Source organism: Vipera berus (genome assembly GCF_964194415.1).
Source record: "Vipera berus genome assembly, chromosome: 3".
Lineage (NCBI taxonomy): Eukaryota > Metazoa > Chordata > Lepidosauria > Squamata > Viperidae > Vipera > Vipera berus.
In genome coordinates, this window is record NC_138204.1 from 214,445,199 (window position 1) to 214,466,159 (window position 20,961).

The 20,961-nt window shown below is 43.9% G+C and overlaps 1 protein-coding gene across 1 annotated transcript in view; it reads left to right on the forward strand.

Moving 5' to 3' along the window:
• ADGRB1 (adhesion G protein-coupled receptor B1) overlaps positions 1 to 20,961 on the forward strand; it is a gene marked incomplete at its 5' end in the record, with an annotated part of 265,769 nt that overhangs the window by 30,940 nt on the left and 213,868 nt on the right. Inside the window, one exon of the mRNA XM_081323014.1 lies at positions 15,751 to 15,909. Within this exon, the coding sequence (XP_081179140.1) occupies positions 15,751 to 15,909 (159 nt within the window). The remainder of the gene's footprint in view (positions 1 to 15,750; positions 15,910 to 20,961) is intronic.

Below are 20,961 nucleotides of genomic sequence, written 5' to 3' on the forward strand. Positions count from 1 at the left end.
GAGAGGGAAGGAAGGAAGGAAGGAAGGAAGGAAGGAAATATGTGAGAGGGAGGGAGGGAGGAAGGAAGGAAGGAAGGAAAAGAGAAGGAGAAAGAGAGAAAGGGAGCGGAAGGAAGGGAGGGGAAGGAAGGCTACATTCATAAATAAATAGAAATTAAACATTGTCCTGCTCTTCATCATACTTCTCCCACTGTCTTGAACTGGGTTGCTCGGTGGCTTTTACTGGACTACAAACACCATCCTCTTGGATCCTTGGTGATGTTGATGGGGTCCGATGAGATTTACAGCCAGCAGCATGACGAGATCCATAGGTAGGAAATGAGCCTACAAGAGACTAGGCCCACATTGTTGAGAAGTTTAGAAGAAGAAGGTCTAAGGTCCTGTGCGAAGTCACCCCCTCCCCTCCCCCAGAGAAGGAAATATTAAAAAGGCAGAAAAGCAGGCCCAGTTTTTCTTAATAGCCCCAAGTCTGCCTCCCCCAAGCAGAAACCATGCAGAGGCCAGCTCTATAGAAATACAGATTGGGTGATTCATTCAGAAAGACTTGAGCCAGGAAGCTTCGAGCTCATGAGATTAGAAAGACAAAGACCCCTAAAATCTACATACCCCACCCAAACTTTCAAAGACATGACCTTTGAGGACACAATAAGATTTAACTCACCAATACCAAAAAGGGACACACTGAACCTCGGGTCAAAGTTCATGCCACAGGAACAGGAAACAACCTCAAAAGCCCAAGAACGTATAAAAAACCCACCACTCCCAGCTCCTTGTGGTCAATCTTTCCCACAGCCATCTTTCTGTCTGGCTCTCCTCTTCAATAAACCGAAACCTTCTTTCTAAAGCGGTCTCCATTTTGTTGATTCCCGGCTTGGACTGGACCCCGATGAAGATTTTTCTTTCGACAGTCCCAACTCTGGTATTCCTTGGTTCTCAATCAGATGTCGATTGCTTCCACAAACTGGCAAGATGAAGATCTAAATTTCCACCATGGTGTCGTGGGGGTAATAATATTAAAATGACTTTACAGGGGTTTTGCAAGGCTGTAATAGGCACCCCTGGCAATGCAAGCTCCGGAACACACACATTCAATTGATTTGTAACCCAGTTCCCACTATAGCAGGAAGTGCAAAAGGGTCATTTAGCTAATTCCCCGAGCAAACTCAGCTCCCCTTGATTTGAGATTAAATAGCCAGGGAGGACTTTGCTTAAGGCTTCCTTCTTCTGAATCTTGTAGGGAAACAGCCCCCTTCATGGATTACTGCCTTGTCGTGGCGAAGGGGCTTGCGTAATTCAATGAAGCTATGAGCTATGGCATGCATAGCTCAGAAAGGCTGAGTGCCAAAGAATTGAGGCCTTTGAACTATGGTGCTGGAGAAGACTCCTCTGAGTCCCTTGGACTGCAAGGCGATCCAACCGGTCAGTCCTAAAGGAGATCAACCCTGACTGCTCTTTAGAAGGCCAGATCCTGAAGCTGAAACTCAAATACTTTGGCCACGTAATGAGAAGGAAGGACTCACTGGAGAAGAGCCTCATGCTGGGAAAGATTGAGGGCAAGAGAAGAAGGGGACGACAGAGAATGAGGTGGCTGGATGGAGTCACTGAAGCAGGAGGCGTGAGCCTAAAGGGACTCCAGAAGATGGTAGAGGACAGGAAGGCCTGGAGGAACGTTGTCCATAGGGTCGCAATGGGTCGGACATGACTTCGCAACTAACAACAACAAGGTCAACAGCAATGTGCCTCTTGGGAAGGCAAGGAAAAGTAAGACAACTGCAGATTATCAGAGTGTGGAAAGCTTGCAGGACCCAAAAAGTATAATTCAGCAGAAGGGATTTTATTAATTTTCTATTTTTACAAACAAGTGCTTAATAGACAACATGTGGACTGGGTCTATTAGTAATTCCATGGTACATCTGAGCTTCTTCCAACTAAATCCAATATTACACCATCGAATACCTCCTCTCATAATAATAATAATAATAATAATAATAATAATAATAATAATAATAATAATAATAATAATAATAATAATAATAATAATAATAATAATAATAATAATAATAATAATAATAATAATAATTTGGAAGGGACCTTGGAGGTCATCTAGTCCAACCCCCTGCTAAGGCAGGAAACCCTATACCATTTCAGACAAATGGCTGGCCAGTCTCTTCTTAAAAACTTCCAGCGTTGGAGCATTCACCACTTCTGGAGGCAGGTTGTTCCACTGGTTAGTTGTTCTAACTGTCAGGAAGTTTCTCCTTAGTTCTAGGTTGCTTCTCTCCTTGATTAGTTTCCATCCGTTGCTTCTTGTCCTGCCTTCGGGTGCTTTGGAGAAGAGCTTGACTCCCTCTTCTTTGGGGCAGCCCCTGAGATATTGGGACACTGCCATCATGTCCCCCCTCACCCTTCTCTTCGTTAAACTACACATACCCAATTCCAGCAACCGTTCCCTATATCTTTTAGCCTCCAGTCCCCCAATCATCTTTGTTGCTCTTCTCTGTACTCTTTCTAGAGTCTCGACATCTTTTTTACATCGTGGTGACCAAAACTGGATGCAGTATTCCAGGTGTGGCCCTCTTCTGGTAATAAAACATTTTTCCACATTAAGCGAATACAATTCTTATGGTTATTAATAAATATACAGTTGAATATCAGCATTTATAACAGTTTTCTAATAGTATCAATGATATCAGTTTAAAATATCTTTTCTAACCAAGATGTATCTTAATTGCATTTGCACTCAATATCCATTTATTCTGTCCGTATCCTATTTTTGCTTCCTCCCCCCAGTTTAATTTCCCATCCATGTTCAAAATATCCCAACCATTTATAATTTCAAAACAAGTTATACTGTATTTGGGTAAACCAATATATTCAAACCACTTAGCATTTTCTCATTTCATCTTTTCCTGCCAAAATATGATATTCTGATTACCAATCTTATCTATCTAGTTATAATAATATTTCTATTTCTAACGATCTATTCTTAACCATATTCAAACATCTAATTGATAATATAAAATCCCCTCTAATAGGTCAAATTTTCTGTTTTCTTCACTCTTCAAGACTGGTTTTAAAGGTTTTTCAAGCGATCACAGATGTTGACGGTGGTCCTCAACAACCCTCCCAATGATAAATTGCAGTCGGCTTTTTCACCCTGAACTTTAAAAGGAACTATACCGGGAAACATAACTTGGAAGGCTGCAGAGGCTAAATCAACTCTTGGAAATTTTCCTTCGGAAACAGGAGAGTAATTACGGACCTTTGCAAAGATGCTTTTTCAAAAGTTAACTGGACTTAGTTCTTCTATGAAGACATTTTGCTTCTCATCCAAGAAGCTTCTTCAGCTCTGACTGGATGATGGGGAATGGAAAGATTTATACTCCTTGCAGACAGCTGGTCATTTGCATCATTTTAGAGAGTCCTTGAGGCCACTTGGAGTTTTATCAAAGTCCACATTCTGGACAGAGAGGACTGCTGGTTTGAAAGAGGGATCAAAGAGGCCATCTATCGCAAAACTGAACACCCCTCCCTCAACAGAGGGGGAAGGATATGACATCATCTATCTCCAGAGTCTACAACACAGTCCTCCACAAATATTTGCACCACTCAGGTGACCCTGAGGACACAGATAAACCTCCAGATGGCCTCAACAACTCTCTAAAAGGTTGCAAATGACCAGCTGTCTGCAAGGAGTATAAATCCTTCCATTTCCCCACCATCCAGTCAGAGCGGAAGAAGCTTCTTGGATGAGAAGGGAAACCTCTTCAAAGAAAAACAAGTAAGTCCAGTTGCCTCGTGAAAAAGCATCTTTGGGATAACTATGGCCTGGATGATGGAGAATCTCCATAGACAACTATGGATCTTCTAACTTTAAAGCCACTTCCCAGCCCCAAGATGGATGAAACACAATTTGTACAGCATCCAGACTAGAGATCAACTTAGGCTCTCTGCTCCAGGTTATTCTCTCCTCTGCTTGCCATGTTTTAATGATTAAGCCTGGATGATTATTACAGCCTTCTCTGATCTCAACCTGCAATTTGCATTTTTAGCTGGTTAGAACAGCAGTCTGCATAGCATATCCAGCTTGCTACTGAAGGCTTATTAGTACCTTTTCAAAAGGAAATGGCAGCGCTTGTTGGAGCAACAATACGGTCTTTGGAGAATGGGAATGCCTGCCTAAATTGGCTAAAATTATTTTTTTTTATAGGAACGGTAAATTTTATATTGACTGTCGCTTGAAGGGACTGGGGGCTAAAACACATGAAGAACGGTTGCTGGAATTGGGTGTGTCCAGTTTAATGAAGAGAAGGGTGAGGGTATTCCAGTATCTCAGGGGCTGCCCCAAAGAAGAGGGGGTCAAGCTATTCTCCAAAGCACCTGAAGGCTGGGCAAGAAGCAATGGATGGACACAAATCAAGGAGAGAAGCAACCTGGAACTAAGGAGGGATTTCCTGACAGTGAGAACAATCAGCGGAACACCCTGCCTCAAGAAATTATGGGGGCTCAAACACTGGAGGTTTTTAAGAAGATATTGGACAACCATTTGTCTGAAATAGTGTAGGGTTTTCTGTGTGAGCAGTGGGTTGGACTAGAAGACACACACCCCAAGGTCCCTTCCAACTCTGTTATTCTGATTTGTCAAGATGATCTACACATAATCAGTGGTTTAACTGTTAGCTTGGTACTCCTATTATTTTGAAGTGGATTATATGTATGGGGAGGTGCAGTGGCTTAAAAGATGCTGGAGAAAGTCTGTACTCTGGCAGTTTGAGTCCTACCACCACATGACGGGATGAGCACCCGTTCCTTGCCTCAGCTCCTGCCAATCTAGCAGTTCGGAAGCTTGTAAATGCAAGTAGATAAATAGGTAGCACATTGTTGGGAAGGTAACAGTCTTCTGTGTTTCGCTGTACATTTTGCGCTGTGTCATGCTGACCCCGGTGACATCTTTCGGCAGCGCGGTCTCAGTGGCTTAAAGAAAGAGAGATGACCACTTGCCCCTAAAGCCAGCTATGACTAGTAGAGTAAAACCCGCAGAGACACCTTTATACACATGAGTAGTCCTTGACTTTTGACAATTTGTTCAGTCATTGTTTGAAATTGTGACACCCACCCCAAAGTTACGGCTGTGGCAGAACCTCTTGTAGTCACATGATCACTCTCTATGTCCTCAGATCAGGTGGGGGAGGAAGATGTTCCTGATCAGAGAAGATCTGTTGGCTGTCATCACCACTGCCCATCTGTGGCTGATCCTCCCCCTGTCCCAAAAGTGCTTTTTCACTGGACTTCCTTCTTTTTCTTTGAAGACATTTCGCTTCTCATGCAGGAAGCTTCTTCAGCTCTGACTGGATGGTGGGGAACGGAAGTATTTATACTCCTTGCAGACAGCTGGTCATTTGCATCCTTTTAGAGAGCTGTTGAGGCCACTTGGAGGCTTATCTGTGTCCTCGGGGTCACCTGAGTGGTGCAAATGGGTATGGAGACTTCTTGGCTGCTGGATGTTTTCTGCCCTGGGTCCTTTCCCTGTTGAAGACGGGCACAAGATGATGGGGATGGGTCTGTGTTGTCTGCATCTCAAACTGAAGTGCAAATGGTTTCTGTAGTCTGCAAGGCTTTCTGGAAATCCATTCATCCTCCCACACCATTTGAAAGGGGTCCATCCATCCCAAAGTGCATAGCTAAATGTCTATGGAGAATTTCTGTCGTCCCGGTCAGGGTTGTTCCAAAGATGTTTTTTCAGGAGGCAACTGGACTTTCTTGTTCTTCTTTGAAGACGTTTCACTTCTCATCCAAGAAGCTTCTTCAGCTGTGAGTGGATGGTGGAGAACGGAAGGATTTATACTCCTTAAAGACAGTCAGTCATTTGCATTCTTTCAAGAGGCGTTGAGGCCACTTGGAGGCTTATCTGTGTCCTCCGGGTCACCTGAGTGGTGCAAATGGGTGTGGAGCATTCTTGGAACTGCTGAAAGGACTGTGTAGACTGACAATAGATGGTGTTGAGAGAGGGCTGTTGGATTTTGACATAGATGGGTTCTTTGAAAAACAAGAGCGTCCAGTTGCCTCATGAAAAAGCACCTTTGGGACAACCATGACCTGGATGACTAAGAATTTCCCCAGACATATCCTCCCCTCTCTTCATGAAGCCGGGTGAGTCCTTTTCTGGTCCACCACTTCCCCCAATGCTGGAGGGGCCCATGACAGCATTGTCCTCAGCCCCTGGTCTTTCCAGATGTTCCAGGGGAGACCTGCCATTCCCATCAGGTGTTCCTCCTCCTCCTTCTCCGAACCAGGATCCGGTAGGGTCATAACAAAAAAAAAAGTTTGTGCATGTTGCCCTCGTCCTATCAGTGCCAATCGTGCATCGAGGGCAAATGAGGTCACACGCAGTGTCTTCTTGCAAATTCTGCACATGGTGATGCCACAGTTTATGTGGCATCAGAGTGTCTTCTCCCGTTTTTTATGGCTAGGCAGTGCACATAGAAATCCCAACGTGTCAGGGAAGCAGATTCATTATTTTGAGTTGAAAACAGCTCTCTGTTTCCGCAACATCCTGTGAGTCACAATATTGGACTTGTGTCCAACCTGGTGGGAGTCATTGAAGGTAATTAGTTCTAACTTATGTCTGCATCAGTTTGATTAGAACATTCATTCACGCCTGGAACAGAGATCAAAACAGAATTACTTGTTTTCAGGAGAGATTCTCGGCTCCGAAATTAGCGGGTTTCAACTTGGAGACAGACCAAGATCTGGCGTTCATGTACAGAGGGAGGTCAGAGAGTAAGTGGTTCTTACGATGTGCTCTCTGAAAGGAAATATTTCCAGTTGTAATTACACCAACCTTCATTTCAATTTGGAGGTCTATTAAATGTACACCTACAGTAAGTCTCACATGGGAGCAGAAATGGCAACAGCATGAACTTTTCATAAGAAGAATGGGAATGACGCTGAATCACAACAGGGAGATACTTGTATCCCTGCATTAGTGGATATTTAGGATGATGTTATCCCTGACCCCATTTTTTGGGGGGGGGGTGTGTGTGTAGAAATGTTTTAAGAGCAGGGATGAAAAATTGGACTTCCAGGAAAGGAATGGGGGGCTGAAAACCGGCCCTATCAGCTGTCACTCTAATGCTTGCTTGTGCTTCTATACTATTCTGTGACAGACTGCCATGAACTTTGGGAAGGGAGGAAGGCAAGGGGGAAATTGAAAGTAAGTACTGTATCTCTTCGAGATGCTGCCTCAAGGTCACCCAGCAATCCATCCTGTGCTTGAACTGACCTTTATGAAAACATCCTGGATAGCCCTTTGTCTGAGTGAGGGGGGGTTGGACTAGATGACCTCCAAGGTCCCTTCCAACTTTGTTGTTGTTGTTGTTGTTGTTGTTTTTGTTGTTGTTATACAACTTTTATTCATAAAACATGAAACTCAGTCAACTGAAAATTGTATGGTTGACACGGGCTGCTGCCAAGATCCTAGGTATCAACAAGGTATTTCCTTAAAATGTAAGATGTTCCGAGTAGCGCAGTTTTTTTGTAGCTTTGCTGGAGTTAGCAATTTCTTGATGTATTTTGCAAAGTTTGATTATTATTATTATTATTATTATTATTATTATTATTATTATTAGTAGTAGTAGTAGTAGTAGTAGTAGTAGTAGTAGTAGTAGTATCAACATTAAGAAAACCAAGATCATGACATCCGGCCCTCTCAATTCGTGGCAAATAGATGGGGAAGAAATGGAGGTAGTGACCAATTTTATTTTCCTGGGCTCCAAGATCACCGCAGATGGGGACTGCAGCCAAGAAATTAAACGACGCTTGCTCCTGGGGAGGAAAGCCATGGCAAATCTAGACAGCACACTAAAAAGCAGAGACGTCACCCTGCCAACAAAAGTGCGTATAGTCAAGACTACGGTCTTAGTTGCAATGTATGGCAGTGAAAGTTGGACCATAAGAAAGGCTGAGCGCCAAAGAATCGAGGCCTTTGAACTATGTTGCTGGAGAAGACTCCTGCGAGTCCCTTGGACTGCAAGGCGATCAAACCGGTCAGTCCTAGAGGAGATCAACCCTGACTGCTCTTTAGAAGGCCAGATCCTGAAGCTAAAACTCAAATCCTTTGGCCACCTAATGAGAAGGAAGGACTCACTGGAGAAGAGCCTCATGCTGGGAAAGGTGGAGGGCAAGAGAAGAAGGGGACGACAGAGAACAAGGTGGCTGGATGGAGTCACTGAAGCAGGAGGCGTGAGTTTAAAGGGACTCCGGAAGATGGTAGAGGACAGGAAGGCCTGGAGGAATGTGGTCCATGGGGTCGCGATGGGTCAGACATGACTTCGCAACTAACAACAACAAATTATTATTATTGTTATTATTGTTATTATTATTATTATTATTATTATTATTATTATTATTATTATTATTATTATTATTATTATTATTATTATTATTATTCAAGGTTGACTCAGCCTTCCATCCTTCCGAGGTAGGTAAAATGAGGACCCAGATTGTTGGGGGCAATTAAGCTGACTTTGTAATAATGCCGCTTGGGGGTGTGTGTGAAAGCCCTAATAAGCAGGCATACACATAGAATGAAGGCTACTGCTAAGCTTGTAAGCCGCCCTGAGTCTTCGGAGAAGGGCGGGATATAAATGGAATTAAAATAAATAAATAAATAAAAATAAATTATTATTATTATTATTATTATTATTATTGTTGTTGTTGTTGTTGTTGTTGTTGTTGTTGTTGTTGTTTTTGTTATCCCTGAACCTGACTGGTCATACAGGGGTTTGGCAATCGGAGGTAGTTAAGGGAGGGAAAAGTTGAACATTGAGATTTTGGTGCATGATTTTCAGTTTTGGCTATGCATTAGTGCAGGGGTAGAGAAATATAGCTCCTTTTTGACCTGTGGACTTCAACTCCCAGAATATTTGAGCCAGCATGGCTCAATATATTTGAAGGCAATATATTTGACTTCTAATAAAACTATACCGGAATGGAATGGAACGGAATGGAACGGAACAGAACAGAACAGAAGAGTAGAATGAACAAATTCTGGAAATCCTTACTGGCAATCTTCTCCTAAGGCTACCTCTCCCAGGGAGACTGATTCACAAAATAGAGATAATTGCTGCAGTGTTGACAGGAAATGGGGGGTTTTATGCCAAAGAGACCATCATTTGCAGGATATTCCAGCTGCAGCCATGAGGATGAAGCAGAGAGAGGAAGACATGCAAAGAGAAGGGAGTGAAAAACATCAGTAAATGCTGATGGAAGACGGTGTCAAACATAGAATAACAGAGTTGGAAGGGACCTTGGAGGCCTTCTAGTCCAACCCCCTGCTCAGGCAGGAAACTCTATGCCATTTTAGACAAGTGGTTCTCAACAAATTTCTACCATTTCTATTTAGAGGTTTCAGTGGCTGCAGGTCTGACAGGCCTCTGTGGTGGAATAGAGCAGGTGAATAGATTGGCTTTTTCATCATTCCTTTCTGGACCAGGAGAGGACTTGAGATCACCCACAAATACTCCGTACAGTTCCTTTTATTTATTTTATTTTTATTTTAATTCCATTTATATCCCGCCCTTCTCCGAAGACTCAGGGCGGCTTACAAGCTTAGCAGTAGCCTTAATTCTATGTATATGCCTGCTTATTAGGGCTTTCACACACACACACCAAGCGGCATTATTACAAAGTCAGCTTAATTGCCCCCAACAATCTGGGTCCTCATTTTACCTACCTCGGAAGGATGGAAGGCTGAGTCAACCTTGAGCCTGGTGGGACTCGAACCTGCACTAATTGCAGGCAGCTGGGGTTACTTAAGGAGGCATTAGCCCACTGCTCCACCAAGGCGATCGCAAGACAGTGGGCTCTGGCAGTTTACAACCCGGAGGGACAAGGGAATAGCCATCTTGCTCAACCCATAGTTAGTGTCTTTAAAGACACTGAGTTTGCACACAGTTAGTCCTCAATTTATCGTTCTTTTAGTGACCATTTCAAGTTATGACGTCGCCCAAAAAAGTGACGCATGGCTGCTTTTCACATTAGTGACCTTGGCAGTATCCCTTTGGTCACGTGATTAAAATTCGTGACATTTGGCAACCGACTCGTATTTATGGCAGTCGCAGTGTCCCGGGATCATGTGATTCCCCTCTCGCGACCTCCTGACAAACAAAGTCAATGGGGAAAAGCCAGATTTACTTCACAACCGTGTTGCTGATTTAACAACTGCACTGATTCTCTGAACAACCGTGGCAAGGAAGGTCATAAAATGGGGCAAAACTCACTTAACAACTGCCTCACTTGCCGTGACTCTTTTCTGTTCTTCGTTTGGTCTTTCTTACAGGCTGGCTTGATCTCTCCGCTATCCATCACGTCTTCATGGTGTACAGGTAGTCCTCAACCTACGACTAGAATTGAGCCCAGAATTTATGTTGCTAAACGAGACAGCTGTTGAGTGGGTTTCACCCCATTTTACAACCTTTCTCACCACCATTGTTATGTGAATCACTGCCGTTGTTAAGTTAGTAACCCGGTTGTAAAGCGAATCTGGATTCCCCATTTAACTTTGCTAGTCAGAAGATTGCGAAAGGGGGTTCACGTGGACCCACGGGAGGCTGCAACCATCATAAACATGAGTCAGTGGCCAAGGGTCCAGATTTTGACCATGTGACCACAAGGGTGCTACAATGTTTGTCAGTGTGAAGAAAAAGGTCGTAAGTTCCTTTTTTTAAGCACTGTTGTATCTTCAAATGGTCACTAAACTAACTGTTGTAGGTCAAGAAGTACCTGTAATAGATTCAGTGCATCTAATTTTGGGTGGCTTATATATTCAGGTACAATAGAATAGAATAGAATAGAATAGAATAGAATAGAATAGAATAGAATAGAATAGAATAGAATAGAATAGAATAGAATAGAATAGAATAGAATAGAATAGAATAGAATAACAGAGTTGGAAGGGACCTTGGAGGTCATCTAGTCTAACCCCCTGCACAGGCAGGAAACCCTATACCATTTCAGACAAATGGCTGTCCAGTCTCTTCTTAAAAACTTCCAGTGTTGGAGCATTCACCGCTTCTGGAGGCAGGTTGTTCCACTGCTTCATTGTTCTCACTGTCAGGAAGTTTCTCCTTCGTTCTAAGTTACTTCTCTCCTTGATTAGTTTCCATCCATCACTTCTTGTCCTGCCTTCGGGCGCTTTGGAGGATAGCTTGACTCCCTCTTCTTTGGGGCAGCCCCTGAAATACTGGAAGACTACCATCATGTCACCCCTTGTCCTTCTCTTCATTAAACTAGACATACCCAATTCCAGCAACCGTTCCTTGTATGTTTTAGCCTCCAGTCCCCTGATCATCTTTGTTGCTCTTCTCTGCCCTCTTTCTAGAGTCTCGACCTCTTTTTTACATTGTGGTAAATAACAAAATAGGCATGTCTTTCAAGAAGGTCTTCTGCACCTTTCTAAAGCCAACCAGATTCGTGACCCACACCAGGTTAATGGTGTGCAATAAATTCCCCATAAAGGACAGGAGTGTTAAATAACCCGTCATTAAGCAAAGCACTCCTTTCTAATTGGCAGCTGCTTTCTTTCCCAGAGCTGTGATGGGATGAAAGTGATTTTTTAATGCACTGTGGCAATTAAGCACTTTGCTTAACCATCGGCCCAAAAAGGGCTGTAGACAGATGTCACTTTTTCTTTTTCTTTGCAGAACACCCATCTGAGGTTTTGGGCTGCCTTTTGCCTCCCACCTCTTGGGAGCTCAAGACGGGAGAGAGGGTGGGAAAAACCCCCCTCTTTTAATAGTACGAAGGGATGGGTTTATTTAAACGTATCTAATTACTGGTGTGCTATTGATTGGTCTGAAAGAGCCATTAAGCAGACACGATTATGTCAGTAAATATGGGATGACCTTGAAACACAATCTTATCTCCTGTCGGGAAATGGAAGCAGAGGAACATCCAACTTTTGGGGTGACTTTTAAGAAGTCCTTGTTAGGATATGAAAAACTCACTTTCAAGAAGCCAGAGAGAGGAACATGGCACCCAGGTTTTTCAAAAGGCTGAATCGATCACTAACGATAGGCAGAATTTAGGCAAAACCAATCAGGTAGCAATAGCACTTAGATTTGTACACCCCTCTGTAGTGCTTCACAGCCCTCTTGAAGTGGTTTATAAAGTTGATGTGTTGCCCCCAACAAACAGGGTCCTCATTTTACCAACCTCAGAAGGATGGAAGCTGAATCAACTTTGAGCTGGTTCAGGATCGAACTCCTGGCAGTGGGTAGAGTCAGCCTGCAATGCATTCTAACCATTGGGGAAGGAGGGAGGGAGGGAGGGAGGGAGAGAGGGAGGGAAGGAAGGAAGGAAGGAAGGAAGGAAGGAAGGAAGGAAGGAAGGAAGGAAGGAAGGAAGGAAGGAAGGAAGGAAGGAAAATATCAATCCCACTTAGCCTTATAAACCTTATATGCAAGGCAGAGTCAACCTTGAGCCTGTGAGAATCGAACTCCTACCATTGGGCAGAGTCAGCCTGCAATACTGTATTCTAACCACTATGCTACCAGGGATAATGATTAAAAGAGGAGGCAAAGGAGGAGGAGGAGGAGGAGGAAGAGGAGGAGGAGGAAGAGAAGGAGGAGAAGGAGGAGAAGGAGGACAATAGTAATAGTACTTATATACCACTCCACAGTGCTTTACAGACCTCTCTAAGTGAATTCCAAATATTAGCAACTTGCCCCCAACAATCTGGATCCCCATTTTATCAACCTCGGAAGAATGGAAGCTGAATCAACTTTGAGCTGGTCAGGATCGAACTCCTGGCAGTGAGCAGAGTCAGCCTGCAATCCTTCATTCTAACCACTGCGCCACCAGTCTGCCAGATGTTCAATCTGGATCTGGTATTCTTGTCTACTTATTGGATCCTTCCCAAGGACCTGGGATAGGCAGACCTGAATGTTTGATGCTGTTACATACATCGTCGCAGGATGTAAGGTGTTCCAAGGAAAGCCACCTTTTGCAATTGACCGATGGGTCAATTGGGATTCAGGTGGTGCTCCAGAAGTTTTGGGATTGCACTCAAACACCTGTAACAACAACAACAACTACTACTACTACTACTACTACTACTACTACTACTGCTGCTGCTGTTGTTGTTGTTATTTTGCTTTTATTTTCAATGTTGCTTTTAGAAGGCAAGGTCCAAGTGTAAATGGTAATGATTATGGACATGTTGAAGGAAAAGTCTTCATCGTGGTTCAGTCCAAGCTGGGAATAAACAACATGGTGACTGCTTTAGAAAGAAGGTTGCAGTTTATTGAGGAGGAGAGCCAGACAGAAAGATAGCTCTGGAAGAAAAGAAGAGAGAGCACATGTAGGGAGTGGGTTTTTATACCCTCTGGGGCTCTTTAGGTGGTTTCCTGTTCCTGTTTGAGGCTTTGTATTTCCTGTGTCATGTACTTTGACCTGAGTCTGAGTGTGCCCCTTTGGCATCTGTGGGTTAATCCTATTATGTCCTATCTTAGAGTTTGGGTGGGATATGTAGATTTTAGGTGTCTCTGTCTTCTTAATCTTCTACCTTCAACCTTCCTGAATTATTTACATCTGCATTTCTACAGAGCTGGTTTCCGCTTGGGGGAGGGAGACTTTGGGCTATTAAGAAAAAACTGGGCATGCTTTTCTGCCTCTTTAAGATATTTGAGGATATATTTCCTTTGAGCAAATATATTTTTCTGCCCTTTTAATATTTCCTTCTCTGGGGGGCTGACCTCCCACAGACAAGAGAAACAAGGAAGATTTTGTGAAATAAGTAAGCCCACATCCCTAATACCAGAACTGCAAAGAGGAGAAGAATAGATAAGAAAACTCAGTGCTAAAAATCTGAAAAGGAAAAAAAAGGGGGGGGGAGAGAGAAAGAGAGACAGACAGAGAGAGAGAGAGAGAGAGAGAGATTGTATTAACGGGTAAACTTCCAAAATCACACTTAATGGGAGGAGAAAACAAATAGAAATGTGAATAGCGCATTGTAGAAAATGAGAAGAATAAAAAAAAACAACAGTTGTGATTCACAGCTAGGATGAGATTTTTCAACTGACCTTTTCCCTACCGTTTTAAGAGATTTTTCCCCACTTTGTGTTTCTAGTGGAACCTCACCTAAAGTAGGCTTTAGACATGCTCCTGTTTCCTTCCAAATGACCATCATCACTCATTCTGTGGTGTGTCCCAGTTTTCTGCCTTAGTGTGTTTCTCCAAAAAATAAGACTCGGTCTTATATGAATTTTTGCTCCGAAAGATGCATTAGAGCTTATTTTCCAATTCGGGTTTATATTTGGAGAAATACAGTACTAAACACATCCGCCTGGCTGACAATCTTAACTGGGGCTTGGTTTGGGGGTGGGGCTTATATTAGGAGCGTCCTGGAAAACCATGCTTTTTTCCTGTTAGGGTTTATATTCGGAGAAATACGGTACTAAATGCATCCGTCTGGCTGACCATCTCAAATGGGGCTTCTTTTGGGGGGAGGAGCTTATATTACGAGCGTCCTGAAAAAACATATTTTTTTTCCCAGTTAGGGTTTATATTTGGAGAAATACGGTAGTAAACGCATCCGTCTGGCTGACGATCTTAATTGAGGCTTCTTTTGGGGGGAGGGGCTTATATTACGAGCGTCCTGAAAAAAAACATGCTTATTTTCCAGTTAGGGTTTATATTTAGAGAAATACGGTGCTTAACAAATCCATCTAGCTGAGGATCTTAACTGGGGCTTATTTTGGGGGTGGGGCTTATATTACGAGCGTCCTGATCAGGTCTTATTTTCAGGGAAATACGGTATATTCACTAGGGCCGTGGGAGGAAAGTAGGATTCAGAGACACACACACACACACACACATACACACCAGGGACACTGCGACCATCATCAATTTGAGTCGATTGCTAAGAGTCTCAGTTGGTCCCAATTTTGATTCCATGTCCCTGGGGCTGCTGCAACGGTCGTAAGGGTGAAAAAGGGTCATAAGTCGCTTTTGGCAGTAACCTTGAACGGTCAATAAATGGACGATTGTAGGTCGAGGACCACCTGCATTGTGAAGAAACACCTTTCTGTTGTTGTGCTTCTTGTGTAGCTAAGACAACAGCTTATCCCACTGGAGCCCATTGCTTCAGCTCTGCTTTTTTGTCTACCTGGCCCAGCCCCTTATACTTAAGCCGTCCCAGGCAAACGGCTGTGTGATCTTTTCTTGAAAACCTCCAGCGATGGAGCACGCACAACTCCAGGAGGCAAGCTCTTCTACTGATTTAATTGTTCTCACTGTCAAGAATTCCCTTCTTACTTTCCAGGTTGGGTCTCCTTCTGCTGAGTTCCCACCCGTTGCTTCTTGTTCTGCCCTACATGGTTTAAAGCTGCCTATAGTGCAAGTGTACTTTGGAGACCACTAGATCCTTCTCTTAGAATAAAATAGAGCTGGAAAGGACCTTGGAGATCTTCTAGTCCATCCCCCTGCTCAAGCAGAAGAACCTACATCATCTCAGACAAGGGACTGTCTAGTCTCTTCTTAAAAATCTCCAGTGGGGGTAAGCTGTTCCACAGGTTGATTGTCCTCACTGTCAGGAAGTTTCTCCTTAATTCCAGCTTGCTTCTCTCCTTGCTTTGGTATGGACTAGAAGACCTCCAAGGTCCCTTCCAGCTCTATTCCGATTGATTGATTGATTGATTGATTGATTGATTGATTGTCTAATGTATTTTTTTTCTCTGTGCCAATTCTCAGGTGGATGGAATCCTTGGTCAACTTGGGGCGAGTGTACCAAAGACTGCGGAGGTGGCCTTCAAACGCGGACCCGAACTTGCCAACCTCTTCCCGATGAAGGTGTCATCTGTGAAGGAGTCTTGGAAGAAGGGAGATTATGCAACAGGAAAGCTTGCAACCGTAAGTAACCATGGCTTCTGAAGGAACCTCAGAGTAGGTTCTCCTGACTTTGTCCACGAGGTATAGGCCCAACAGAAACCCTTGGCTAAGCTCTTCGCTTGATTGAACTTGCATACTATGGACTGCAAACTTTTCAATGCAGGCACTTTTTATTAGAGCGATTATATTGTTCAGAGTAAAGATGGTCCAGAGTCTACAGTCTTGACTTCCTTAAAGGCAGAGATTCCTCTGTTCTTCACACACACACACACACACACACACACACACACACACACACACGGTGTGGTCCAATTTGGGGCAACACGATTTAAAAATGAATGTTGATACTCTGGAAAGAGTGCAGAGAAAAGCGGCAAGGATGATTGGGGGACTGGAGGCTAAAACATACTGTATAAGGAACGGTTGCAGGAATTTGGTATGTCTAGTCCAATGAAGAGAAGGACTAGGGGTGACATGATAGCAGTCTTCAAGTATATAAGGGGTCAAAAAAGAAGAGGGGGGGTTAACCTATTCTCCAAAGCACCTGTAGGCAGGACAAGAAGCAACGGATGGAAACTATTCAAGGAGAGAAGCAACCTAGAATTAAGGAGGAATTTCCTCCCAGTGGAATGACTTGCCTCTAGAAGTTCAACTCCTCCAACACTGGAGTCTTTTAAGAAGAGACTGGACAGCTATTTGTCTCCTTCTTGAACAGTGGGTTGGACTAGAAGACATTCAAGGTCCCTCCCAACTTCGTTATTCTGTTATTAATCATGTCAGTTTCTGACATGGGCCATTCCTATTGCCACATGAGACAACCAATGAGTGTGCCATCAGTGTAAGAGCCTTGTGCTTTATGTACAAAAGAACCAACAACAGTTGAAGCATTCCAATTGGATTGGAGTGTTGTTGCGAACAGCTTCCCATTTGCATTCCAACTCTTCTGCCCTCTTCCTTTACCCCAAGGGATTTATGTTCTTTAGCTACTGATTATTTATGCATTAATTCAAAATAAATGCTTGCATTTATTACAGTCTTGAAGTGTGCAAGCATGTTTCCCCAGAGGTAATTAGAAGCAATTAGGAGTACAAAAGCAAACCAAATATAAATGTAAAGCTGTAGGTCTAATCTCCCCCCTCCCCACACACACACCCTAATCTAGAAGATAGCCAGGGGGAGAAAAAAAAAGTTTATTAGGTAGGAAAATCTTGCTCCTGGATCACCACTGTACACCAGTTGATCAGACACTCTCAGGACTTTGCTTGAGTCAAGAAGAAAACCAAGTTTCTTTTTTTCTATTTATTGTTGTCAGTTCAGAATTATGTCCCAGTGCCTCTGTTTGTACGAATATCTTCAGGTAAATGCAGGCGTAAGGTTGGTATTGTTGTTGTTAGTTGCGAAGTCGTGTCCGACCCATCGTGACCCCATGGACAACATTTCTCCAGGCCTTCCTGTCCTCTACCATCTGCTGGAGTCCATTTAAGCTCACGCCTCCTGCTTCAGTGACTCCATCCAGCCACCTCATTCTCTGTCGTCCCCTTCTTCTATTGCCCTCGATCTTTCCCAGCATTAGGCTCTTCTCCAGTGAGTCCTTCCTTCTCCTTAGGTGGCCAAAGTATTTGAGTTTTAGCTTCAGGATCTGGCCTTCTAAAGAGCAGTCAGGGTTGATCTCCTCTAGGACTGACCGGTTTGATCGCCTTGCAGTCCAAGGGACTCGCAGGAGTCTTCTCCAGCACCATAGTTCAAAGGCCTCCATTCTTTGGCACTCCACTAGTCCATAAATATATTGTTGTTGTTAGCTGCGAAGTCGTGTCCGACCCATCGCGACCCCATGGACCACGTTCCTCCAGGCCTTCCTGTCCTCTACCATCTTCTGGAGTCCCTTTAAGCTCACGCCTCCTGCTTCAGTGACTCCATCCAGCCACCTCCTTCTCTGTCGTCCCCTTCTTCTCTTGCCCTCAATCTTTCCCAGCATGAGGCTCTTCTCCAGTGAGTCCTTCCTTCTCATTAGGTGGCCAAAGTATTTGAGTTTCAACTTCAGGATCTGGCCATCTAAAGAGCAGTCAGGGTTGATCTCCTCTAGGACTGACCAGTTTGATCGCCTTGCAGTCGAAGGGACTCGCAGGAGTCTTCTCCAGCACCGTAGCTCAAAGGCCTCGATTCTTTGGCGCTCAGCCTTTCTTATGGTCCAACTTTCACTGCCATACATTGCAACTGGGAAGACCATGGTGGGTTGAAGACCAAGGTTGGTATAGTATACAGAAAATGGGGTCAACTTATTTTCCAAAGCACCAGAAGCCAGGACAAGAAAGAATGGATGGAAGCTAATCAAGGAGAGAAGCAACCTGGAATTAAGGAGAAACCTCCTAACAGGGAGGACAATTAACCAGTGGAATGGAAGTTGCCTTCGGACATTGTGGGCGCTTCGTCACCGGAGGTTTTTAAGAAGAGAATGGACAATCCCTTGTCTGAAATGGTTTGGGATCTCCTGCTTGAGCAAGGGGCTGGACTGGAAGGCCTCCAAGGTCCCTTAGTCCTAGGTTGCTTCTCTCCTTGATTAGTTTCCATCTGTTGCTTCTTCTCCTGCCTCAGCTGTCTTGCAGAATAGGCTGACTCCCTCTTTTTTGGGGCAGCCCCTCAAATATTGGAAGGCTGCTGTCCTGTCACCCCTAATCAGAGAAGAGCAAGTAAAGATGATCCAAGGCCTGGAGACTAAAACATAGGAAGAAGGGCTGCAGAACTTGGGTTTGGCTAGTCTAAAGAAAAGAAGAAATGGGGGAGACCTGATAGCAGCGTTCCAGTATTTGAGGGGCTGCCACAAAGACGAAGGGGTCAAGTTATTCTCCAAAGCACCAGTGGGTAGGATGAGAAACAATGGTTGGAAACTGATCAAAGAGAGAAGCAACCTGGAATTAAGGTGAAACTTCCTGACAGTGAGGACAATCAACCAGTGGAACAGAAATTGCCTCCAGAACTTGTGGGCGCTCCATCCCTGGAGGTTTTTAAGAAGAGGCTAGACAGTCACCTGTCTGAGATGGTCTAGGTTCTCCTGCTTGAGCAAGGGGCTGGACTAGAAGGCCTCCGAGGTCCCTCCCAGCTCTATTCTGATTCTGATGCTGACTTAACAACTAAACATCTCTGACAGACGACAGAATAGCTCACATTTAAGACCTCCAGCGAAAGAGAATTCCTTATGTTCCCCTCTTTCACACTTTCCAGAGGTTTCTCCTGATGTCTATCTTGAATCTCCTGCCGTGTCATTTTAATTCCCTGGTTCTGATCTCGTGCTCTGGAGCAAGAGAGAAGGTCCACTCTTTCTTCTGCATGCTGAACCTTCTGGTTTTTGAAAACAGCTCTTATGCCCCTCCTGTATATTATCTGCAGGCTTCACACGAGCAGTTGCTTTCATCTTTCCATAACTTCTGAATTGGCTCCAGTTTTGAATTGCAGGGCCCAGAAAAAGGACACAAGACTCCGAATGGAGTTTTTAACCAGGATCGGTGAAATCCCTGTTTCTCAGAACGCAGAGAAGAACTCACCTTTCATCTTACAAATAAGAACAGGTTCACAACCTCTTCGATGCAAGTGAGGACAGGGTTTCTCTGCTTCTGTGCTAGTGAGGATGGGTGTCTGTGGAGCTTCACAGTCCTCCAGGTCAGGCTTGTCCCAGAGATGCTTTTCTAAGAGGCAACTGGACTTCCTTTGTTTTTCTTGGAAGGGATTTCACTTCTCATCCAAGAGGCTTCTTCGGTTCTGCGAAGTGAGGATGGTGGGTGTGCTTGCTCACCCAGCATTGATAGAGCTGTGATTATAGCATTGATTTCTGCCTGATTATTGTCTGGGTGTTGATCTTGGCTTATATGAATGTTAGCTTCTGGAGGAGATGTCTTCTACTGGAATCCTTGGTGCTCTCTGAGCTTGGTTGTTTGCTTGCAGACAGTTCATTACCAAATTAGGCAACATCATCAGTGCAAGCAGGGAGGGGGGCTTGCCATTGATAGACAGGTTGCTTGCCCTGTCAGAGTTGTTCTTGGTGATTCCTTGATTAGGCTGTTTACTGTTAGCTTGTTTTATCTGAGTTGGTGGTTCCTTGATTGGGATGTTTATTTCTTGCTTGTTGGTCTAGTTAGTATTAATGTTGGTGTTAATCTCTGTTTATCTTGGCCTTGATTGATGATGGGGAGGTGTTTTGGTCCTTTGATTCCCTTTTTTCGATTTTTAATGGTCTCTTCTAAATGGTATGTAAATGTTGTTTATCTCTATGTGCCAGCTGATGGCCGATTTGTCTGACTTCCTGGCTTGCAGTTATTCTCTAGTGTTTTAGGACCGAGTTTGAACAAGGATGCTCAGAGTCTCCCAATTGATGCCATAGTTAAATGTTTCCATGTGTTGTGAATTTAAGGTGTTTCCATCGTGTTCTCTTGCTGCTAGCTGGTGTTCATGTAATCTAGTTCATGTAATCTAGTCTTTTGGGTTTTTTATTGTCTTTTTGGAATGGTGTGTAAAGGTACTTTGTTTCTATGTGTCCATTGATGGACAATTTGTCTGCACTTACAGAACGGACTGTATAAGCTGACATTCCCAAGCTTAGTCTCCACAACTGCCTTCGATGATCTTCAGTTTAATTGAAGATGAGAGAAAAATGATGAGGGGACTAGAGGCTAAAACGTACTATATGAAGAAAAGTTCCAGGAATTAATTATAATAGTGCAGGGGTCTCCAAACTTGGCAACTTGAAGACTTGTGGAATTCAACTCCCAGAATGGCTGGCTGAGGAATTCTGGGAGTTGAAGTCCACAAGTCTTCAAGTTGCCAAGTTTGGAGACCCGTGAAATAGCATATAATGAAAAGAAGGACGAGGGGTGACATGATAGCAGTCTTCCAGTATCTGAGGGGCTGCCCCAAAGAAGAGGGGGTCAAGCTATTTTCCAAAGCACCTGAAGGCAGGACAAGAAGCAACGGATGGAAACTAATCAAGGAGAGAAGCAACCTGGAACTAAGGAGGAATTTCCTGACAGTGAGAACAATTAACCAGTGGAACAACCTGCCTCCAGAAGTTGTGGGTGCTCCATC